This window comes from Notamacropus eugenii, chromosome 3 (assembly GCF_028372415.1).
Source record: "Notamacropus eugenii isolate mMacEug1 chromosome 3, mMacEug1.pri_v2, whole genome shotgun sequence".
Lineage (NCBI taxonomy): Eukaryota > Metazoa > Chordata > Mammalia > Diprotodontia > Macropodidae > Notamacropus > Notamacropus eugenii.
This window is the reverse complement of record NC_092874.1, coordinates 319,474,983-319,498,376: the sequence shown is the minus strand read 5'-3', so window position 1 is coordinate 319,498,376 and position 23,394 is coordinate 319,474,983. Positions and strand designations below refer to the sequence as shown.

Genomic DNA, 23,394 nt, shown 5'->3' with positions numbered 1-23,394 from the left:
GCACTAAGGTTTGCAAAGAGCTTTCCTCCTCGGAGCCCGGCGAGGAAGGGCTGCCGTTATCCGCATTTTATAGAGGGGAGGAAACTGCGGGCGAACCGGGCTTAGGAAGCGTCTGAGATCGGATCGGAACCCATTTTCCTGAGGAGAGGTCCCGTGCTCTATCACTGCTCCCGCCCTTTACGCCGCTGCGCTGGATCCCTGGGAGCTCTGAAAGCAGACGAGAGGCAGAACACGCTGGGGTTCGGGGAGGGAGCTCTCGGGCTTCGCCTTCCAGTACAATGTGTCCTGCGGGAGTCGCCGTAGTTTCTATCCCCGACCAGCCCCCGGCTCAGAGGGTCCACGCCGGAACCACGCCAGCGGACCGGGCGGATGTACGGGGTTAGAGGTCATCGGTGCCAACAGCTCCTCCGGAATCCCCCCGATTTTACCGCTGCTCCCAGCGGGAGCTCAGACGCAGGCGTCTGCGAGCCAAGATGTCGGGCAACAAGGGGCCCGTGGTCCCGCAGTGCTGGGAGCGCTTCGGCTCCGGGAGGCCCCGCCGCTGCACCGCGGCCCCCGACGGGAGCCTGAGCTGGGAGGCTGGGGGCGGGCCCGGGCGAGGCCTGCGAGCCGCTCTCACGGTGACTGCCGCGGGGGAGACCCCCGGGAGGGGGAGACCCCCGGGAGGAGGCGACCCCCGGGAAGAGGCGACCCCCGGGAGGGGGAGAGCCCCGGAAGGGGGAGACCCCCGGGAAGAGGCGACCCCCGGGAGGGGGAAAGTGGGAAGGGCCCCTGCTCCAGGAGGGAGTGCCCGTGGAGGGGGTGTAGAGAACCCCACCCCCCCAAAGAAGTAGACCCGGAGAGAGGAGAGAGACCTCTCCTCCCACAAGGGGCGCGGTGGGGAGGGGGAGGGGATAGATCTTTACGTCATAGTACCCCCGAATAGAGAGAGACAGTCCCCTCCCAAGAAGAGAGCTGGAGACCCCCACGGAGACTTAGGCACAAAGTCTACCAAATAAAGCTATAACTATCCTCTGAGGGGTCCGTCCATGGGGGGCAGAGAAGTGAGATCTGGGCCCCCTTCAACTCCCTCTCCTTCGCCCCCTCCCAGGCGGTGTTCCTGCCTCACGGCTTCCCTGACAGCGTCAGCCCAGACTACCTGCCCTACCAGCTGTGGGACACCGTGCAGGTCATTACGAAGCCCCTCAAGGGGGAGGGAGGAAGGGGAGCTCTGGAGGTCATCTAGGTCAGGCTTCTCTTTTTACAGAGGAGGAATTTGAACCCCAAACTGGCCCACTTGAATCCAGGTCTCTTTCTTTCCCCAGTGTTCTTTCCATTCTTTACTTTGGGGCGTTATGACAGGACTCGCAGCCTGATGTAGTGGAGCAAGCCCTGGGCTGACATTTCTCTTACCAAATATCCTTTCATCATCCAGGCTTTTGCCTCCAGCCTCACCGGCTCCTTGGCAACTCAAGCAGTCCTTCAAGGGGTTGGGGTGGGGAATGCAGCTGCTTCTGTCTCAGCTGCCACCATCACTTGGCTCTTAAAAGGTGAGCTATGATCTCTATGCCAACCCCAAATGGCCTTTACTTTTCATCCCTTGTGTTCCCAAGTCATTGCTTCCTTTTCTCCTTCCTGCACCAAATGCCTACCATATTTCCCTCTTCATTGAGTCCCTTTCTCCACCTGGCATTCTGAATTCTGGTCACTAAGGAAAGGAACTCATTCTGCTATAAGGTTCCTCCGTCTAATCCATTCTGCACAGGTCTATCAAGCTAGTCTTTCTAATGCACAATTCTGACTCTGTCATGCCCAGTCTTATTCAGAAACCTGTGTCTCCTGACTGCCCTCAAGGCATGGGTTCTTAACATTTTTGTGTGTTAGGGACCCCTTTGGAAGTCTGGTGAAACTATGAACCCCTTTTCAAAGTAATGTTTTTAAATGCATGCATGCGAAGACCCCAGGTTTAGAGCCTCTGATTTAGGATGATATTCTAATCTGTGGCTCAAAACTTCCAAACCCCCACCAGTCCAACTTAGCTGTCCTGACTAATCCTATTCGTTGCACCTACCTTCTAGCAATACTATACATTCATTCCCATTTCTCCCTTATACATTTTACTCCACCTGGAATTCAGTTCAGTATGCGTTAATTATCTACAGTGTCCAAGGCATTGCACTCAGTGTTAAAGGAGGGACAAAGATAAATTAGACAGAGCCCATAAGGAGTTTGCATACCTTCTACCACTGTTTACACCTGTCAAAAATCCTTAGATAACCATCAGCCAAAAGTCATCCCTCCTTTTTCCATATTCCCCTAGCCTTGTATATACTGCTTCTAAGGCATTTTTTACTTTTTACCTTTTGCAATAGTTATTTGTAAGTTGCTTATCTCACCTGTTAGACTGTTTCATGAGAGCAGTGATCAAGTTTTAATTATTTTTGTATCTTCCCCTTCCTACCCACTCCACCCCCCAGCAATTTTCCTATAATAGATGAGAACTGATTACTTGCTGAATGAACGAATGAACAAACATTGAATTCAGAGATTCTTTAACCTCACTTGCCCTCTCTTCTGCTGCAGATGGAACTGGCATGCTGGGGCGAATTGGTTTTGCTTGGTTGATGGGGTGAGTTCATCCTTCTTTTGAGTAAGTCAAGAGCTTTCATGGGGTTAATCACTGTGTCTTTTTAACTCTGGCTAGCGTTCATGACATGGCAGGGCTAGCTCTTACGCAAATTGTGAAGTTTAATTTTGGTAGCTTCCCATTTCCTCCATCCTTTTTTCAGTTAATGAATCAGTATTCCTTGATATCCACTGCAATATCAGTATCCCTTTTTCTTCCCCCCTTTTCTTTCTCCTTTCTCTAAACCACTCTAACCATTCAGTTTCTTAAGAATGTTAGAACCTGGAGATAAGAGAACCTTAGAAGAGGAAACTGAGCTCAGAGGAGCACTACTCAAAAGCCACAGATAGTTAACGATAGAGCTAGGACTAGATGACCAGTTCGTGGTTCTCTCCACCACACTGTGTTGTCATATGTTGTCTCATCTCTCTTGTCAGGGGAGAAAAGATATGATAATATCAAATATGTTAAGGTGTTAGGGACCAAATGTTCTTCTCCCAGTAGTGCCTGAATTTCAAAAACAGAAAGCCTGGAGAAGGCAATGCTTAAATCAGAGGAGTAGATCTCTAATGTTGGGGGTTTAGACATCAATGATGAGTCAGATAAGAGATATTTTGGGGAAGAGAGGGTCTTCGTAGGCCCCTTCAAATCACACCATATGCTTTGCCTATATGCGAAGCTGGTTATCACACGAAACACAGTAAATGCTTTCTTCTTGGTTCCAATGCAAGCTAACCTCTCTCCTACAGGAGCAGACTGGATTGTGAGGCCAAGAAATGGAGGTAATGAGGGTACAGTGGGTAGGCACTGAGCTGGTGGAGGTTGGAAGGCACAGGGTGAATCTTTTATTATGGAAATTCAGGACCCCTAACCTCTAACCTCTGACTCCAGGCTCTTCGCTGATGTTCTAAATGATGCAGCCATGTTCTTAGAGATTGTGGCCCCAGCATTCCCATCCTACTTTACTCTCATTGTTTGTGTCAGCAGCTTGGCCAAGGTACTCACCTTCAGAAGAAATGGGGGGCCACTCAGTTCACAATCATTTGCTTATAGCTTATTGTGGACATATGTTCCTTGGAAGATTAAGAGATGCATAAGACATACACCCTGGTGGAGTCCAGCAGAAACAGTAAAACATATAGACTTGAAAGTTTAAGTAAAAATGACTGTGTAATAGATACCATATGAGTAGTATAACCTGATGCCTCATTGTGGTATTGAGGTGACTCGGAATTTTCTGTGTCAGGGCTAGGGAAGGAGACATTTTTGGCAGGATCTGCCACACTGGCTTCAAATAGGGGCCTGATGATTAGGTGTTACCCAAGAACTAGCATCGGTACCTGCAGAAAGGCTCCCCAGGAAAAGGTTGGCCAACAAGTAGTGACTTTGAACTTAGAGTGTGAAACCACAGACTGAGGTGTGGCCTGCCTCAGTGGAGGGAGTGCCTGTACCTCTGAATCTTAAAGTATTAAAATAAGAGAAATATAGTTCATAAGGATTATTAGAGTTCAGCATGGAGACAATGTGGTGTATTTGAATAGTCGTGGACTGGGAGTCAGAAAACTTGGGTTCTAGTCCCATTTCTGCCACCGACTATGTGATTGAGCAAATCATATCACTTGTTTCTTTAGTTAAAATGAAGTGGTAGTATAGTGGCTAGAGTACCAGGCCTGGCGTCAGGAAGACTCTTTTTCCTGAGTTCAAATCTGGCCTCAGACTCTTATTAGCTTTATGACCTTGGGCAAGTCACTTCACTGTATTTGCCTCAGTTTCTTCCTCTGTAAAATGAACTGGAGAAGGAAATGGCAAACCCCTCCGGTATCTTTACCAAGAAAACTTCAAATGGGGTCATGAAGAATCAGACACAACTGAAAAACAATTGAACAGAATTTGATTTAAATGTACAATAATTAGTCTGAAGAACATGACATTGTTATATTGCGTGCTGAGCTTTTCTTCTGTCATATTTCACTCTTAGTGCATTGTAGGAGTAGCAGGGGGAGCCACCCGGGCAGCACTGACCATGCACCAGGCCAGGAGAGACAACATGGCTGATGTTTCAGCCAAAGATGGAAGCCAGGTGAGAGTCCTGAGAAGAGTTGTGGGGTCAAGGTGAAGGGCAAGACTGGAGTTGATCTGGAATAGCAAGGGCTGAGTTGGGGAATCTGTGGAAAGATAACCTACCCTCCTTTGAGGAGGAGCAGCATGTAAGTGGATAGCACAGTGGCTGTGAGTAGGTCTGATAAGCTAATCTAGACATAGCCAAATATGATGGTTTCTTTCACTGACTTAGGGGCACCACCTAGCAGATTAACAGCTTGTCCTCCCCAACCTTTTCCCCTGTGAAGATAGCTGTAAGGTGGAGGAGAGAGATAGAATTCATGTCAGGACTAAAGCTGGAAACGTAGGGATGAGAGTCCCTTCTCCCTAGTGTTAGTGGAGTTTGAGGATTAACTGAGGACCCATCCAGGTGTGAAACTGCTCCAGACAGTACTCTTGTAGCAGCCTTCATTTGGCACCCAAACAATTAAACTCCTGTACATGCTTCTTTATTGTGCTTTTTGGGGGTTTGAGTTGTCTTAACTTAGGATTTTATGAAAAATTTATCATGTCCCTTCTTATATTGGAATTGACCTAATGGAGGAATCGATTGAGGTGTAGTCTCATAAATTTAGAACTGGAAGGTATCTTCAAGAGGCACATTTAAATGGGCAATAGAGCTGGGAAGGCAACTTCTGGTCAGATTTTTAAAGATCCTTGAATTGCAGGTTAAGAAATTTGAACTATATTCTGTAGGAAATGGAGAACCATGGGAAGTTCTTGAATTGGGGAATGACATGGTGAAAGGTCTGCTTTAGAAAGATTAATCCAGCAGTATCTCTGTGATATCAAAACTGTTGGCCTGACTTTTCCTTTCTGCCAACTTCTGTCTCAATGCAGGAGACTCTAGTCAACTTGGCAGGGCTGCTGGTCAGTCTTTTACTGCTTCCTCTACTATCTGAGCAGCAAAGGTGAGATTTCAGGGGAAGTCATGAAGGAGGGCTTGTGAATTCCTTGCCTTCTACCTCTGATCTCATTTTCTTTTCCCTAGTCTCAGTCTTGCTGCCTTCTTCCTTTTCACTGTCCTCCATCTCTATGCCAACTTCCGAGCGGTTCGGGCTGTCATCATGGAAACATTCAATGAAGCTCGACTTTACCTTGTCCTAAAGCACTTCATTCAGTGGGGAAAGGTCTTAACACCCCCCTTAGCCAATCGTATGGAACCACTGTGGACAGGTGACACTGCCCCTCCTTCTTAGTCTCCCACATACCCTAAACCAGGGGTGGGGGACCTACAGCCTTGAGGCCACATGTAGCCCTGTGGGTCCTCAAGGGCGGTCCTTTGACCAAATCCAAACTTCACAGAACCAGTTTGGATTCAGTCAAAGGGCCACACTTGAAGACCTAGAAACCTAGGACCTGCAGCTTAGAGTCCACGTGTGGCTTTTAGGCTCCAGGTTCCCCACCCTGCCCTAAGCCTAGTTCCTGCTGATCATCTTGACCCTGGCTCCCTGCAGGTTGCCACCCTGCCCTGTCTCTGTCCCTGGGTGTACCCCTGCACAGCCTGGTCTCAAGGTAAATGACACCCTTCTCTCTCTCTCCTTGCCTTCACCCAAGCATTCCCTGGGCACCTATTAACCCCATATGTACTTCCTAAAGGCCCCGGCCCCAGTCCCTCTCCTTTGGGTTTCCTGCTCAGCCATCTCTTTCACCCACAGCAAGTCTACCACTGCCACCTTCTCTATCCCATGCACCCCCACATTTTGTCTCTTTCTTTCCCTAGTGCCTTTGAACTGCAGCAGGTGAGTGAGGGGCACCAACAGCCTTACCTCCTGCGCTGGGACCGTTGCCGAGGTGAGAAGGGTAGAAAGCAGTAGGTTAGGGGAGGAAGAGGAAAGGTGGTGGAAGGAAGCCTTGTGAATAATTCCTTTCACTTCCTTTTCCTTTTAGACTGTTTTTGTATAAGAACATGAAAATCCTTCAGCTCTCTTTAGTAATAGCTTTGTCAGACAAAAGGAATATTGACTGCATGATATAGGTAGGTAGATCCAGTTGAACAGTTGACCCCAGCGAACTGTAAGATCAACGTTTTAACCTGGATGGTCTGGTACCCACAGGGCCTTCTAATCTAAACATTTTTATGTTCAACTTGGATGAAGTATATGTCAGGGCAGACATTACATAGACAGCTGAGTGACTCAGTGGGTAGAGTGTCAGGCCTGGAGTCAGGAAGACTCATCTTCCTGAGTTCAAATCTGCCTCAGACATCTACTAGATGTGTGACCCTGGGCAAGTCACTTAGCCTTGTGCCTCAGTTTCCTCATCTGTAAAATGAACTGGACAAGGAAATGACAGACCACTCCAGTATCTCTGCCAAGAAAAGCCCAAATAGGGACATAGAGTCTGACCCAACTGAAAATGGCTAAATAACTACATCACATTAGGTGATTTTTGTCAAGCCAAGGAAGACAGCTTTTTTGGATGACAAGCAGAATTCAAAAGACTTCAATTTTTATTGAAAAATGGGCTAAAACAACAATACTCAAATGACTTTGTGACATCAATGTGGATGTTTCCTCCACCATGTAGATAGCAGCCTATCTATGCCTGTCTATCCTGAGTTGTTCTTGGCCATGTCCTTCCATATAAGATTGTTACATTGAGCCCCAACCAATGTGCTAAGAACCTTCTTTACTTTCTTCCTACTTCGGGAGTGTGCCAGTAGAGCAAACAGGAGATTCATTAAGTGATTAGTCCCTCTCTTTTTTTCCAATCATAAATTCCCCAGTGACATACTTTGTTCCTGTTCTTCTTCAGAGTCCCTTATTTGCCATATGTTATAGTCTGCTCCTTCTCACTCACTCTCTGTTGCCCTCTGAGTGACATGTCAAAGACTGTTAGTGACCCAGAGCTGTAGGGTAACTGAAACAGAAGAAAGGAAATGAGAATAGATGTAAAGGCCTAAGCTGCACAAGTACAAGTTTAGGGGGACCTTACTTGACAGCAGTTTATGTGAAAAAGATCTGAAGGTTTGAGTTGACCACAAGTTTGACATGAATGTGTCAACAGCCATTATGAAGTCATGATACATGAACTTAATTGGCTCTGAAAGTCACACACTCTCACACACACTCACACACACACAATTCCTGGCTTTCATCATCTCTTACCGTTAAAAATTTTGTGAATTTACTCCCTTCTGTAGATTATATGTTGTCTTTTTATAGACTTCAGAGCTCTCAGTAGGACTCTTCTCTATTGTAGTCAAGGATTTGGGGAAGAAATTTGCCTTTTCCATTATGAATTAATAGGCTTTCATCATATCCCCTCTCAATATTCATCTTTCCAGATGGAAGAAGCCTAATTCTTCTAGTCTCATAGCAGTCACTCACTTCCCTTTTCTCCCCGCAAGATTTCTCTCATTATTCTTCCAAGGATCTTTTTCAATCGTTATCAGACATGCAGTTGAAAAATATTTAAGCACCTATACGAGGAGGTTGTGTGCTAGGAATACTGGTGTAAAGCACATCCCTGTCCTCAAGGAGCTTACAGATGTGTTTGGGGAGGTTGGATATGTACACAGAGAAACAAACCTAACAATAACAGAAAATGTAAGCTAAAGGCCAAGTAGTGGGATAGACAGTAAATGTTCCTGAAGTTCAAAGAAGGGAGAATAGAATGTGAGCTAAGGCAGTCAGGGAGGGCTTCACAAAGGATGTAGGATCTGAGTAAAGCCTTGAGGGATGAGCAGAGAAGAAGAGAAGGTGTTCCAGGAGAGATGAGACCACTCTGCCCAGCTAGTATTAAATTGTTAAATTAATCTCTCTAGGCCAGATACAAGTGACGTTGGGCCAGGAAGTAAGTGCTGGGCTCATTCTGAGGGCAGCAACGCATGGCCTTTTGCTGGCAGCACTGTTGGAGGATGTACCTCTTACAGAAGAGATGGAAACCTTGAGGGCCCAGATCAGGGCAGGTGAGAGCTGAGGGTTTTATGTGGAGGCCATGGGGGTGGGGCAGTGAAGTGGACAGCAGGAAGAGAGAAGGGCTGGTTCTTAATGCTGACCCTGGTTATTATTTTGGTCCCACAGTCCCTGAAGGAGATAATTGGACCATTGTCAAGGAAACTTACCAGATCCTTGATAGACTCTACCCCAAGTTCTTGAAAGGTAATGAGATCCATACTCCTTCCTTTAACCATCCTGCATTGAACTGGGAATTTTGAGAATACTGTTTTGTAATCTGAGCTCTTCCACTTACTCATTATGTGACTATGGCAAATCACTTCTTTTTTCTGAATTTGCTTCCTTGGCTTTAAAGTGGGAAGGGGTGGGGTGTGGATCAGAGTAAGGGCCCTTCAGTGGATTATGAAGGACACTTTCCCACCAGAGCTTCAAGCTGTAGGCTGGGAGACGGAGCGCCATCTACTGGAGGTGGACGAGTGGCGAGCAGCATGGCCCCAGGGGGAGAAGAAGATTTTATGAGGGCCGCTGTCATCACCTGGACCTATACAAGGCTAGATGGGGACCAGGGCAGCTCTGGAATTGGACCAAAGGAATACGGATTCCAGAGAAAATGAGCTGCTCTCAGTGGGAGAAGCTTCTTCCTTGTCAGCACCTTCTCCACTTTCTTTGGGTGGGAGAACCTTCCCTGTGCTGCCATTTTAAAAATGACATTTTACTCTCCAGATCTGTGATAAGTTGTATTTTTTAATTCCCAAGCAGCCACATTTTTAACCGACACAGTAGTATATAAATAATGTATGTGTTCATTAAGTACAGTGATGGTATGTAGTTGATGAGTGATAAAGCTGATGCCGATAAAAATGAGCCAGTCTTCATGTTGGGGTTCCTTTTTACTCCTCTAGATCTGTGGGTCCAGAGATCCTCCCAAAGGGCTAGTCCTAGACTCCAGTTGTGTCAGTGCTGAAGTCACCCAGCTTCCCTGCTCTTTCTCCCCCCATCCCCCACCAATAGAGAGCCGCAGGCTGACACTGGATTACCAGGCTCTCAGGCATAAAAGCCCCAGAAGAAGACTGCCACTATCATCATGAACAGTGCATTAAGGTTGACAAATCGAGCCCAGCGTGGGTCCTCAGTAATGTCTTCCAATTGCTGGGCTGTTATTTCCTCAGCTGTGCGAGGTGAGGGGCTATTTGGGTCACTTCCAGTCATCCCACAGAACCAGAGCAGGCAGCGATGGAGTAGGCCTGGGGCTGCAGTTGGGGGTTCTGAAGGAAAAGAAGACTCAGTGCTCAACAGTTGGAGCCCCTTGAGCCTCCCACCCAAAGAAAGAAAAATCAGCCCTTCTCCTCCATATTTGCAGACAGGGCTGCTGCTGGTCCCTTTTTCCCAGTGGCCTACCATCCATCTCTACTGCATGTTCCAGCTGGCCATTCTGCACAGGGAATTCAGGGGGCCCTGCTTCCCGCTCATCCATGTCCAGGTCCTCCCGTTCTTCTTTACTGTGACGGAGGCTGAACACAAGGCGGTAGAGCTAAGAGAAGAGGGGCCTGTAAATTCATTTGTTCATTGGATTCAGTTGGCACTCACCCAATTCAGGGCATCATGGGGAATACTGATACTATTTAGACTCAGTTCCTCCCTGTAAAGCATTCAGTCCACGAGGGAAGAGGGGATACAGAAACATCCAGACTCTAGTCCACTTACATGTTTTTGGGGTATGGGTGTTGTGCAGAAGGATACGGTGAGAATTATGATACAGGAGCAGACGAAAAGCACAATGGCAAAGTAGAGGTAGTGGATACTACAGAAGAGACTTGGGCAGGAAGAGGGCTGGACGCAGCTGCCAGTGCCAAAGGAGAACTCTGGGATGATGCGGGCTAGCCCTATCAGGAGTCCCCCAATTAGCCCCCAGAAGGCACCCTGATGAAGAGAGGAGTGATCACTCTTAAACGTGACCCTAAATCCGAGGAGCCCTCCCCTCAAGTTCCCTTTCTTAGACCTAGATGTCCTGCCCCCTAAGTTCCTTCTCGGTATGGATTTCAGGGGCTTACTGGTTCGTTCACCCTGGGCACAAAGAGGGCAAGAATGAAGACTGCTGAGACTGGTGGAGCCAGGTAGCTGGATACAGCTTGGATGTAGTCAAAGAGCTGACCACCTTGGGCAGCCTGGACCACGGGGAGCCAGGCAATTGAGACCGCAACAATAAATAGCACCCAGAGCCTAGGGAGGAGAACAGAAAGGTCAGGACTGTGGACCCAGCTCAGACTCAGGTGTTGGTTGCCAGGGAAAGTATACCCCAGAATCCTTGTGTCAGGAGGGGCTAAGGCTGGGTCCTCACCGGCCCACCAGCAGCAGCTCTTTGTCTCCAGCTCGGGGTCGGATCCTGGTGTAGATATCCATAGTGAAGAGTGTGCTGCTGCTGTTGAAGATGGAGGCCAGGGAGCTCATGAGAGCAGCCAGCATGACGGCCAGCATTAGTCCACGGAGACCTAGGCAGGGAGGACATGATAGGGCAGGTAGGGATCTAGAGGAAAGAACCCTCCCCCAACAGGAGGCCACGGTTATGGTTCTGGTCTTACCACTAGCTCCAGTTGCTCTAGGTAAACAACCTTCCCTTTCTGGGCTTCAGTTTCCTCTTCCATAAAAGGGGCCTGGGCCTGATTTCCAAGGACCCCTACAGCCCTCATAGTCCTATGACTAACAGATGTCTCCTCTATTTCCCACTTCCCAGCTCACCATTGGGCATGAGTTTCACCACCAGTAGGGGGTAGGCAATGTTGGAACAGCCAACCTCTGTACCACAGATCTGCTTACACACTTCTGGAACCACACATGCCACCTTATCTAGGAGAAGATCAAACAAAGCTGGAGAAGACCAGATCCTGGCTGACAGGAAAGTTGAGCATCTCTATGCCTGGGTTTGGGATAGGAAGCAAAGTCCAAGGATAAGGACACCTGGATCCTAAGGTCAGAGTGGAGTTGAGGGACTGTTACCTGGGAAGAGAATTCGGCTAATCATTCCTGGCATGACCATAAGGAACATGGGCAGCAGCTTTAGGTACCCACACAGGATACAGCCAGCCTTAATGTGGGTCAAGTTCTTTCCTGCCAGGCATCTCTGTACAATAACCTGAAACATGAGGGAGATCCCTTGGTCAGATCCAGTTCTCAGACTCCAGCATTCCCATCCACCTCACCATAACTTCATCTTCATACCTGGTCACTGCACCAGTACCAGCCAGAGACAATGGTGAGCCCCACTATCAGGGCTGGCCAAGGCAGATCCCCAGTCACTGGGTCCCGGAGAAGGTGAAAGGAGTCAGCACGGGGCTGGTAGCAGGAGGAAGAGATGTTGCCCACCATGGGGTCCTCAGAAAAGATTTGTGTGGTCTTGGCTTCCAAGTACTTGTTAAAGAGGCCTGTATACCCGCCCACCTCATTGAAGGCTGGCATAGGGACAGAGGACAGTCACAAATCCTGACCCACAGATTTACCTCTTCCCAGGGATCTAGATTCTTTCTTTTGAGGGCCTCAGGCTTCCTTTTTCCCTTAAAAGTTCCCTCCCTTTTGGAAAAATTGAGGTATTCTGTCATCTAGCCTCCAGTTTCCCATCGTGCCTACCCCCCAGAACTCAGGGTTCTGCTCTCCCATACCGTAGCCCATGAGAATGAATGCTCCCCCAAGAATGACGAAAGTCTGGACTGTATCTGTGTACATCAGTGCAGCCAGGCCCCCTGGAAGGAGAGTGGGGTCAGAAGACAAGCTTTCCATTTCCCTCCCCCTCACCTCTGCCCCCCTGCAATCACAAAAGTAATGATGGTCTTATAATTTCTAAGTTTCTAATTTAAAATTTCTATAATTTATAATTTCTAAATGATTTCTAGAATTTCATTTTATTCTCATTACCACCCTGTGATTTGGGGGTAGGACAGGGGCTGTTATTTCTCCTTGACAGATGAGAAAATGGGTGTTGCTCCAGTTTGGGGTGTTGCTCCAGTTTGGGGTGTTACATTTTACAAAGGACTTTGACCAGGTAGATGTGAATAAGAACAGAGAGGGAACTAAGAATCTTCCCGTTGCTTCACAGAACTGGGAATGTTTAGCACAAAAAAGCTAAGATGGAGAAGCATGATTAAGTGAATATTTAGATGGCTGGATTAGAGCAGAGCTATTTGATTTGATTCCTAGAGCTCAGTACTAGGAGCAATGGGGAGAAGTTGTAGAGGAGATTTTGACTAAATTAAGGAAGAACCTAGTGATCAAAGCTGTCCAAAAAGGGGAAAGGACTGTCTCATGAGAGTTTACTGCAGCTGAAAGTCTTTGAGATAAGAGTGGATGAATACTTTAGGATATTAGCTGGAGAAATAATTCCCATTCTGGTAGAGGTTGGATTTGGTTGCAGTTCTTAAGCTTTTCTCTGTGTGTTGGATCCCTTTGGCAGTCTGGTCAAACCTCTGGATCCTTTCACACAGTTATAATGTTTTCAAAAGCATAAAATATACACGATTGCAAAGGAGAGCAATTATAAAAAGGAAATGACACCTGATTGAGAACCCCTGGGACAGATGACCTTTGGTGTACTTTCCCATTTAAGATTCTGAGGCTGAGGGAGGTGCTTTGCCCAAGGCCATGCAACAAGGCCAAGGCTGGCACAAAAGACTTTTGCCTTTTTTGCTTGTTTTGTTTTTACCATTAAACCATATGGCCTCCCTTTTGTCCTAGATTGGTGGCATGCCATTTTATACGAGATCATGAGCCCTTTTGCTTCAGTGAGTTGTCATGTTGGATCTGGAGTTTGAATCCTGAATGCTACTTACCAGTTCTTGTATAACTCATTTCCAGGCCTCATTTTCCTCATCTGAGAACCCTTCCAACACTATAATCCATAAACTTTGGTGCCACTCCTCACAGCACCACAAGCCAATGAGTTTGGAACATTTGCCTCGTATGGAATCCACCAAACAGGGATGAATGAGCCTGCCCTGCCACCCAAGACAACCAATGAGGAGAAAACCACTTAGCCTGGCCACATGTGGGTCAAATCCTGAATTAAAAAGATGAGGTGGCTCTCCCTTGGTCCACCTCTCTTTCTGAGGCCCTACTCCTATTAGCAGGCCTGCCTTACCTACCTGTCACTGTGTAGATCATGGTGATGCCCAGGAGGGCAATAACAGAGGCATAGATGTTCCAGCCCAGAGCCTGCTGAATGAACACAGCCCCAGAGAACATGTCTACCTAGAGAGGGGAGGGGCAGGGAACGTAAGTTCACTAGGAGAAACATGAGGATTTAGGCATCTGTCCTCCAGGGTCTATTTGCAGGGGTGGGGACCCTGAGGCCTCAAGGTCACATGTGGCCTTCTAGGTGCTTGGGTGTGACTTTTTGACTGAGTTCAAGTTTTACAGAACAAATCCTTTTATTAAGGGCATTTGTTCTGTGAAGTATGGATTCAGTCAAAGAGACGCATTTGAGGATCTAGAGGGCCATATGCAGCCTCAAGGCTATAGGTTTTCCACCCCTAGAAGGTTTCCTCTCTCCCATTCCATTCCCCACAGGTTACAGATATCATATCCTTCATTCACTTCTCAACATGACAGACACAATGCCTCCCATCTCACTCCCCACTTCTATATGGTAGACTCCTACGGAGATTTTGGTGAAGATGTAGAGGAAGAGGGACAGCACTGAAAGGTAGAGGCGGATTCGATGACCCCCAAAGCGCTTCCTCAGATACTGGGGCATAGTGATGACTCCAGCCGTCAGGTACACAGGTGCAAATAGCCAGCCCAGGAGCAGCACCACAAAGAGGGCCTGGGGATGGCAGGTACAGGGTTGTTAGTAGGGGGGGTTGGAGAAACGGGTCTGAGGAGTGTAGAGTGGTCAAACTTGCTACCTGAACCAGATTAAAATGCAGTTGGGAAATGTTTAAAAGAGTAAATATAAATATAAAACAATATAGATAATGTTAATTTGTGGTTTTCTAAGTCAACTTGTGACCTTCTGGGATATTTCTATTTGAGTTTTGACACTACAACTGTAGCAAGCTGGAGGGCGGTCCAGGGCTCTCTGGAAGGAAAAGATTCAGATCCAGGGTGTGAGAAGAATTGGGTTCCGTCCAGGGATTGTTCTGGTAATAGGCTATTATACCACAGGATTCCAAGAGTCCCCCAAAGCAGAGCCTTATGTGGATAGTGTGATGAGTAGAGTCTCCCCTTTCTAATGGGGGAGGAAAGAGGCTCAGGAGGATGCTGGACATCAATTCTGTACTTTTCCAAGGCCTATATAGGTTATCTTGTCTATCCACCTTCCTCTGTGAAAGAATACTCTTCATAATCAGAAGTTTTCATTTTGGAGATCCTCAAGGAAGGAGAAGCCTTCCCTGTCTTTACTCGTTTCTTCCTATGCCCCTTAACTTCCAGATTAGAAGTTCTATCTCAGAACTAACATTTAGGCTACTTGCTTTTACCTCCATCTCTGGGAAGTCCTCCACAGAGATACAGAAGGTGGTTCCCACAGGGCTGTAGTATTGATAATCCCTAGAAGATAGTGAGACTGGAGAAGAAGAGGGAGTGAAACTCACATTCCACTCAAATCCTGCCACAGCTAGTCCACTTGCTGCACCTGTCCCAGCCAGGCCCACAAAATGTCCACTCCCAATGTTGCTGGCAAAGAGAGAGGCCCCAACCTGCAAGAATTTAGATGGGAGGGAGCCTTAGACAAGGTGAATAACCCTCACCTCCCCCCACTCACCTTCACATTCTTCCCAAACCCTTTCCCATGATGCCCTATTCCTTTTCCAAAGCCCCTCCTTACCGGCCACCATATCATGTTTCTCCCAGCCAAGAAGTATCCTCCAATGGTCCCCCGGTTTGTCTGGCACATGGACTAGGAGAGAAAGTGGGGGGAGGGCTGCAGCTAACTCTGAGGGGTTGGGGATAGTAACTGAGTAGAACATGAAGACCAGTCAAGGGGACTCCATTAAAAAGGAGTAGGGAGTGAGGATAGGGATGGGGGCAGGGGTTGAGCTAATGGGATCATCTTTTTGTAACTCATTAGCGTCCTCATCACATTCCTCAGTCTTGTCTCAGTCTGAATATTAACTCCTATTCTAGCCTTCAGCCCTAGTCACATGATCTTAGAAGCACAAGATGTTAGTTCTGAAACAGACCTTAGAGATCCAGACTCTCATTTTACAGAAGAGGAAAATGAAATCCATGGAGGTCTAATGACTGGCCCAGGGTCACACAGTAAGTGACAAAGTCAGGATTTGAACTTAGGTCCTTTGGTTCCAAATCCAGAGAATTTCCTGACCGTTTTTTCTATATCATATTCCCTGCCCAGCTCCTACCCAGATGCCCCTGATTCTGGAAGACAGACTTCCAGCTCCCATTCTGTGTCTTTCTCCTTCAGAGACACAGGCTTCTTTAAATACATTGGACTGGAAGTCAAAAGATCAGAATCTAAATTCTGGCTCTACTGTTAATTTGTTCTGTAACCTTGGGCAGGTCACATCTTTCTGGCCTTCAGTTTCCTCTACTAAAGGTTGAACTGGATGACCTTTCAGGGCCTTTCCAGCACTGACATTCTAGTTTTCTAAGACACCAGGTGTCCTATCTCTTGCTCCCTCCCATTAGCCCTCTCCTTCCTCTGTCCTCCTCCACCTAGCCTGAGCTCAAGACTTAACCCTTTGGCCTCACCCACAGACCGACCCCGATGACCAAAAGGAAGTAGACAGCGATGACAGTGATGTCTGCTGGGTTGTCAATGAAGTTCCTGGAGTCTGCCGTGCTCTGCTCCATGATGCCTCAGCTCTGCCTCTAGTCCTTTCTGGCCACTGGCCTCCCCCTAACTCCAGGAGAGGTGACTCCACCCTCCAAAGGTTTAATGGTTACCTTGGGGGGCACTGAGCCGAGAAGTCCCCACTTGGCACTCTCAGATACCTAGTACCCCTACCCTTATCTTGAGTAAGAGGGCCTCATGCCCAGTAGTAAATAAGGGCCAGGATATTGTAGGGTGAGATTCATGTTGATGACTGATTCTGGAGAGGAGATAAACATAAATACAAGCTGGATCTACAAAGAAGATTGGGTCATGCAAAAAACTGGGAATTAAGTGGTTGTCCATCAACTGGAGAATAGCTAAACAAATTGTGGTATATGAGTGTACTGGAATACTAATGTACCTTAAGAAACAACAAATATGAGGAATTTAGAGAAACATGGGTAGATATAAACTGCTGTAGAGTAAGCAGAACCAGGAAAACAATATACAAAATGACTATAATGATGTAAATAAAAAGAATAACGTGTAATTATAATGACTAATCTCAGTCCCTGAAAACGATGAGAAAATTTACCTCCCTTCTTTCACTGGGAAGGTGGGGAGTGAATATGGGGAAGTGGGAAGTGAATATGGGTGAACATACTATATATGTTCTCTTATGGGTTGATGTTTAGTTGTTTCAGTCATGTCATTGTGACGGCTTTTGGGGTTTTCTAGGTGAAGGTAATGGAGTGGTTTGTAGTTTCCTTCTCCAGCTCATTTTACACATGAGGAAACTGAGGCAAAGTGACTTGACCAGGATCACACAGTACGTGTCTGCGGCCAGATTTGAGCTCAGGAAGATGAATCTTCCTGACTCCAGGCCTGGCACTCTATCCACTGTGCCACCTAGCTGTGTTGGGTTGATGTATCAGTTGGTTTTGTTTAACTGATTTCACCCCCACCCCTACCCCACCTTGCTTTGTTAGAAGAGAAGTTTCACTAAGGTGGGAAAGAGATAGATTTTCTGAAAATGACTATGATGTAAAAACAAAAGGCATCAAATTTTTGTTTCAAAAGACTGCCTCATAAATTCATGTGTGTATTTGACAGACCTTTACTGAGCTCGCATGCAGGCCACTTGTATGTAGATCACTTGAGAGACACAGAGAGGATTTAAACTGTCAACCTCAGTCTTCTGTCCAGCAGGAGAGACAACATGGACTTCTCTCCCCCAATATTCCAGTCACTCTTAAAATCCATCATAACCGAAGCTCATCTTGTCCTCCTCACTTCCCTATCCCTGTTGGCCATACATCTTTTCAGTTTTCAGTTGAAGTCTGATTCACCATCCCACACATACATTCAGTCCTTCCATTCTCTTGATTCTACATCACTAACATCTCTCACCTTGTTTCTAATGTCTCTCACGTCGTCTCTTCCATTCTCTTTCCATGGATAGGAGCCTGATCCCGATCCTCATCATTACTACTTCAATTATTCTAATAGCTTCCTAATTGGTTTTTCTTCTTCCAATCTCTTCCCCAAAGTTTCCTACAACCACTGCCTCATTAAGTCCTTCTAAAGCACATCTCTTATCATGTCTGCCCTTGCTCAGGAGACTTCAGTGGTTTCTTCTTCAATGGGCAGTTAGGTGATATAAGGGACAGAGCACTGGACTTGGAGTTAGGAAGATTTGAATTCTAATCCTACCTTGACACCAATTGTGTGACCCTAGGCAAGTCATTTAACCTCTCAGAGCTTCAGTTTTCTCTTTTGTAAAATGGAAATGATATTGATATAACACTTATGTCACAAGGTTATTGTGCAGGTCAAATGAAATATCTGTAAAACACCTGGCAAACCTTAAAATGTTAGCTATTACATTTATTATGTTAGCTATTATATTTATTATCTGCTAAAAAAAAAAAAAGTCCAAGCTGCTTAGCTTTCAAAGCCTTCCATAGTTCGCCCTTCAACTAATATTTTTACCTCTCTCTTCCACAAATACCCCTACATTACATAAAAGTCGTTCACCTTACTGTACTCCAAAAACATATTATGCTAGTCAGTTGCCATAACTTTGTTCAGGCTGCCTTTGTTCCTGGGTTTGTACCCTGCCCCCCTTGACTGAAAGAGACTGCAATAAATTTAGAGTCAGACAATTAAAATGCTGGCTTTGCCATGACCTTGACTCCTATTTTGCTGAGCAAATGAGTATTCTCTCAAGAATAACAGCCAAACCCCAAATGCTGTGTAATCCAAGCTTGACTTCAGAGAAGACACACCTCTCATTCCTTTACTGCAGGGTGGGGGACCATGGATGTGGAATATTGTATATGTTGCCAAATGCAGTCTGATTGTAACGAAGTTTTGTTGAGCTGGTTTTATTTTCTTTTTCTCTTAAAAATATCTTTGTTACAAGGAATGGCTCACTCAGTAGGGAGAGGGGAAGAATATATTCAGAAATGTGATATATAAAGCAAAAGATATCAGTGAAAAAGGAACTATTGAAATATTCCATGCTGGTGGTGATGAGAAAAACCTCGAAGTAAATCAGCTGATGTCAGTGGTAATGTAGAGATGGGCATGGGTGTGATAATGGAACAGTGTGATCCTGGGCAAATCACTTAATGTGTCAGAAACTCTGTTTCACCATCTATAAGGAAGCCTCATTTCATCTACTGGCTGTGTGATATTATATAGGTAGAATTCATAAAATTGGTAACTAATTTTATATATTTTTAAAATTTTTTTTTAGAACTTTATCAGTTCACCTTGCATTTTACTCATACTTTGTGCTACTTTGTATACATATCTGGGGTTATGGGTTTTAATGCTGCTTCCATTCTTGGATTTTCTCTCCTATAAATTCTGGATGACTTCATTTCTTACCTGGCTATACCACTCTGGGACCTTTCTGACTTTTCCAGTAAGCCCCAAGGCAGATACCTTCTCCAGTCATCCTTTTCAGCTTACTTTTGTGTTTTGATGTGAAGCTCCTTCAGTACAGGGACTGTCTCCTTTTATTATATTTGTATCCTGAACACTTAGCCCAGTGCCTGGAACACAGTAGGTACTTAATAAATGTTTATTGATTATTATTATTTACTGATGACTCTATTGGTATTCATCTTTCTGTGTCCTGTAGAATTTACATTGTATAGATCACATTATGTGGTTGTGTGAGAGTGCTTTGTAAACTTTAATATGGTGATAAAAGCTGCTGGGAAAACTGAAAAACAGTCTGGCAGAAATCAGTCTTAGACTAACATTTTGTACCACACTCCATGGGTAGGAGATAAATATATACTTAATGAAATGAGAGATAGAAGCAATTACAAAAGATAAAATGGATAACTTAGATTACTTGAAACTGAAAAACTTCTTCAGAGACAACCTTAATGCATTTAGGATAAGAATGGAAGTGCTTAAATGGGGGGAAAATCTGAGTATAAAATTCCTCTGATAAGGGTTTGGTATAGAAGACATATAAACAATTCAAAAATACATATATATATATATATAATATACATATATGAGTAATTATCATTCCCCAATAGATATATGATCAAAAGAGGTTCCTAAAGTGGGTGATACTGCCTCCTGGAGGGCACTGTAACAATCCAGGGGGGCAGTAGTAGCCACAGGTGCAATTGGGGGTCATTGAATAAAAGTAAGGGGGCAGTGGAAGAATAAGGAAGAGAAGAAAATTTTGAAAAACCGTTCATATACATTTCATCTGTTGTGTAACAGAAGTAAAGTCATAGTCATTACATTATTTTTCCAAACACACAAAATGCAAGTTACAACTCTTCAGTGGTCAAAAAAAAAGTGCAAAGTAGTCACAACCCATGAAATAGTGCTCCATATCACTTATAATAAGAGAAATGCAAATCAAAACAGCTTTGATATCATCTTATATCCTGCAAATTGAAAAAAATGACAAAAAATAGTTAACAGTCAATGTTGGAAGAATTGTGGAAAGAGGCAAACTAATACATTATTGATGGAGCTGTGAAATGATACAACCATTTTGGAAAGTAATTTAGAAATATGTAAATAAAGTGACTAAAATGTCTATACCCTTTTGAGTCAGAGATGCCATTACTGAGCTTATACCCCAAGGAATCCACTGATAAGAAAAAAAGTCTCTTTATAATTCAAAATATTTGTAGCAGCATTTTTTGTGATATCTAAGAATTGAAAACAAAGTAGATGCTGGTGAACTGGGGAATGGCTAACCAAATAGTGATATATGAATATAATGGAATATTACTGTGCTGTAAGAAATTATGTGTGTGATTAACACATAGAACTGAGGTTCCCAAACTTATTTGTCCTACCATCCCTGCTTCAAAGAAAAAAATTACTCAGTGCTCCTCTGGAAATCTACTTTCTAATTTAACCCTTTAATGGTTTTTAAAAATTTGCATAATTTCAAAAAATATAAAATATTTTAAAAAATCATTCATCTTAAATTTAATAATTTATTGTAAATTTATGGGGGTTTTTCTGAATAGAAATTTTGATAATGCAACATTGTATTATATAACCAGATAGCATCATATTGTAAACAAGTCATTTCACACGCATATTCCTGCCTATGCTTGCTGGATTTCCTGACAGGGTGGGAACAAGCTCACCTGCTAATACTTGCTTGTTAAGATCTGTTGGTGGACTTGACCATTGAACAGTTATAACTTGCATTTTATGTGTTTATTTGGAAAATAATGTAATCACTATGACTTTAACTGTTATACAACAGATGAAACATGTATGAACGGTTTTCAAAATTTTCTTCTTTATTCTTCCACCACCCCCTTATTTTTAATTCAGTGACCCCCAGTTGCACCTGTGGCTACTACTGTCCCCCTGGATTATTCCTCAGGAGGCAGTATCACCTACTTTGGGAACCTCTGGATGAAAATATCTACAGGAACTGATGCAGAGTGAAGTAAACAGAGTCAAGAAAACAATATACACAGTAACAACAAAGTACGTATAAAGAAGGACAACAAAGATCAAAAGTAAATGTTACAAAATTATAAAGATCAAATAAGATTTGAAGGAAGTCATAGGAGAAGACAGTGCCAACCTACCTCTTCATGGAGGTGGGAGGTCCACAAGTGTTATACATTGCAATTTTTCAGACTTTTTCAATGTTTTGATCAGTTGTATTGACTTTTTTTTCCTTTCCAAAATACCCACTATTTGTTATATGCGATAGCTAGGGGATAGGGATATTATGGTGATGTAAGAAATGGAGAATATCAACAAAACTTTTTAAGAAAAGATGCTATAGAAAGATGGACTATCATAAATATCTAGAAGAACGTTTCTAGGTAATGCTTCAGAATGAACAACTCTAACTCTGTAGGGAGGCTATTGATGAAGATAAAGATTTCTGAGAATGAAGGATCTGACTGGACTTTAGGCTTTGCTTCTCTGTCAGTTTCATAGGTCCTCCTAGAGGCATATTTTAAACTTGGAATCATTGAGCCTCAGACGAAGGCAAGCAGCAAAAAACAAAACAAAACAAAAAAGCCCTACAAGTTAATCTTAGCTCATGTTTTCCTATTGCTAACTACGTGCTGAGCTCTATGGTTTCTGTGATGTTCAGGGACTGAAGGTGTTGGTAACGTCTTATTAACTTTGTGCCCTTTAAATTTAGCACCCTTGACCAAAGCCCTAAACAGCCTAGCTTAGTTATGGCTCTATCTGGAAGAACTTACCAGGTCCAGTGCTTTCTTTTTCCACTACTTTCTAAATCTTAATTATCATGCCCCTAATCTGAGGCACTTTGTTGCTCAGTCATGATTCTTCGTGCCTCCATTTTTTTAAAAGCATAAATACTATAATGTTTTGCCATTTCTTTCTCCAGCTCATTTTACAGATGAGGAAACTGAAGCAAACAGGGTTGTGACCTTGCCAAGGGTAATACAGCTATCAAGTGTCTGAGCAGATTTGAACTCAGGAAGATGAATGACTCCAGGACAGGGTGATCTGTTACTCAGCCACCTAGGCGCCTATAATCTAAAGCATTAAGTTTCCTGAATTCTTTGTTTCCTTTTTAAATCAGAGATCTACTATACTTGATGCCTATTTGCCTCTCTTTCTTTCCTTGCTATTGCTTCTTTTTCCCTTTTTATTCCTGTCTGCCATATACTCCAAGCCAAGTTCACTTTTTACAATTTATTCACCAGAGAAAAGAGAATATACATACTCAGAAATAACATGCTGGGAAAAAGTAATTAGAAGTGTTTACGAAAGAAAATTACCTGGTACCAGACCAGTTGATACTTAAGCTTTCTAGCTATTCTCAAGTCTTCAATCTATCTCTCCCTCCAAAAGATGAAATTCTTTGCTGCCAGCTTCTTCTAACTCTTGACCTTCTTGGTCCATTGGGAAAATGAAGAGTATTGGATTTAGAGCTACCAATGAAGGCTTCTGGGACTTGTTGTCAGCCTCAAGATAATCACACAAAAGTACCACCTTGGTCCCCTCTCCAAAAAAACCCCCTCCCCCAAACAAAATCTTAACCATCAATGCAAAGAGGGTTGAAGACAAAACAGATGGTGCACCAGGAATTCCTTGTACACCTTAAACGAGACATCATAGAGCTGGAGAAACTAAAGAAAGTTGTTCTAGGAATTGAGCTTTGGAAGACATATGCCATATGAAGCCAGCTCCTCAGACTGAAAAGACCTAGGCTGAGAGGGGATGTGGTGGAGGCCTGGGATTTACTTGTTCACAGCAAACTGGAAAGAAATTTTACTGATTTACCTTGGGGGGTGGGGGTGGGTAGTGAGACAGGTAAGAATCTAAACCACAGGATGGCACTATAAGTCTTGGGATAATAGGACTCTGTGGGAAAGAGCGACTCACTGGAAGAAGTGAATTATTCTGGCAGTAACCCCCAAGTTCAGTTCCTTTCCAGGGAGAGCTGATGAGCCATTTGGGTGCTTAGGCTCAGAGACCTTTACAGCTTACACATTTTCTGTGAGGCAAGATAAAGGCTGTCACAT

At 44.6% G+C, this 23,394-nt stretch overlaps 2 protein-coding genes across 9 annotated transcripts; one reads left to right on the top strand and one right to left on the bottom strand.

Annotated features, from left to right (window-relative positions):
- Positions 1-310: 310 nt before the first annotated feature.
- On the top strand, positions 311-22,673 carry RUSF1 (RUS family member 1). Of its 6 annotated transcripts, none has more exons than XR_011964374.1 (14): positions 348-620; positions 1,415-1,529; positions 2,563-2,608; positions 3,355-3,387; positions 3,497-3,602; positions 4,584-4,685; positions 5,546-5,616; positions 5,697-5,881; positions 6,163-6,220; positions 6,429-6,499; positions 8,475-8,618; positions 8,734-8,811; positions 21,206-21,364; positions 22,251-22,673. XR_011964374.1 is itself a non-coding variant. In XM_072596834.1 (14 exons), exons 1-14 carry the CDS (start codon positions 474-476, stop codon positions 9,124-9,126), a joined length of 1,329 nt encoding a protein of 442 aa, XP_072452935.1. In that variant the 5' UTR covers positions 348-473; the 3' UTR covers positions 9,127-9,471. The 6 variants fall into 6 exon arrangements, 3 of the variants coding, with proteins under 3 accessions (XP_072452937.1, XP_072452935.1, XP_072452936.1); XR_011964375.1 differs by lacking the exon at positions 8,475-8,618 and adding an exon at positions 1,091-1,168; XM_072596834.1 differs by lacking the exons at positions 21,206-21,364; positions 22,251-22,673 and adding exons at positions 1,091-1,168; positions 9,032-9,471.
- SLC5A2 (solute carrier family 5 member 2) lies at positions 9,332-16,474 on the bottom strand. 3 transcript variants are annotated; one of them, XM_072596826.1, is made up of 14 exons: positions 16,303-16,474; positions 15,419-15,490; positions 15,186-15,290; positions 14,252-14,416; positions 13,737-13,842; positions 12,261-12,341; positions 11,824-12,053; positions 11,602-11,737; positions 11,344-11,451; positions 10,946-11,096; positions 10,659-10,827; positions 10,312-10,527; positions 10,006-10,138; positions 9,479-9,872 (listed from the first exon to the last, which is right to left on the bottom strand). In XM_072596826.1, exons 1-14 carry the CDS (start codon positions 16,402-16,404, stop codon positions 9,652-9,654), a joined length of 1,995 nt encoding a protein of 664 aa, XP_072452927.1. In that variant the 5' UTR covers positions 16,405-16,474; the 3' UTR covers positions 9,479-9,651. The 3 variants fall into 3 exon arrangements, with proteins under 3 accessions (XP_072452929.1, XP_072452927.1, XP_072452928.1); XM_072596828.1 differs by lacking the exon at positions 10,312-10,527 and having other exon boundaries at positions 9,332-9,872; XM_072596827.1 differs by lacking the exon at positions 14,252-14,416.
- Positions 22,674-23,394: the final 721 nt, after the last annotated feature.

What these genes read in the sequence shown, in the direction of transcription:
- SLC5A2 (XM_072596826.1), bottom strand. Translation starts at nt 16,404, where the DNA reads ATGGAGCAGAGCACGGCAGACTCCAGGAACTTCATTGACAACCCAGCA. An exon ending in GGTACTGGTGCAGTGACCAG is followed by an intron (nt 11,738 to 11,823) that starts GTATGAAGATGA and finishes CTCATGTTTCAG; the next exon opens with GTTATTGTACAGAGATGCCT. An exon ending in CACCCATACCCCAAAAACAT is followed by an intron (nt 10,139 to 10,311) that starts GTAAGTGGACTA and finishes CTCTTCTCTTAG; the next exon opens with CTCTACCGCCTTGTGTTCAG.
- RUSF1 (XM_072596834.1), top strand. Translation starts at nt 474, where the DNA reads ATGTCGGGCAACAAGGGGCCCGTGGTCCCGCAGTGCTGGGAGCGCTTC. An exon ending in GGTTTTGCTTGGTTGATGGG is followed by an intron (nt 2,609 to 3,354) that starts GTGAGTTCATCC and finishes TCTCTCCTACAG; the next exon opens with GAGCAGACTGGATTGTGAGG. An exon ending in GTGTCAGCAGCTTGGCCAAG is followed by an intron (nt 3,603 to 4,583) that starts GTACTCACCTTC and finishes TTTCACTCTTAG; the next exon opens with TGCATTGTAGGAGTAGCAGG.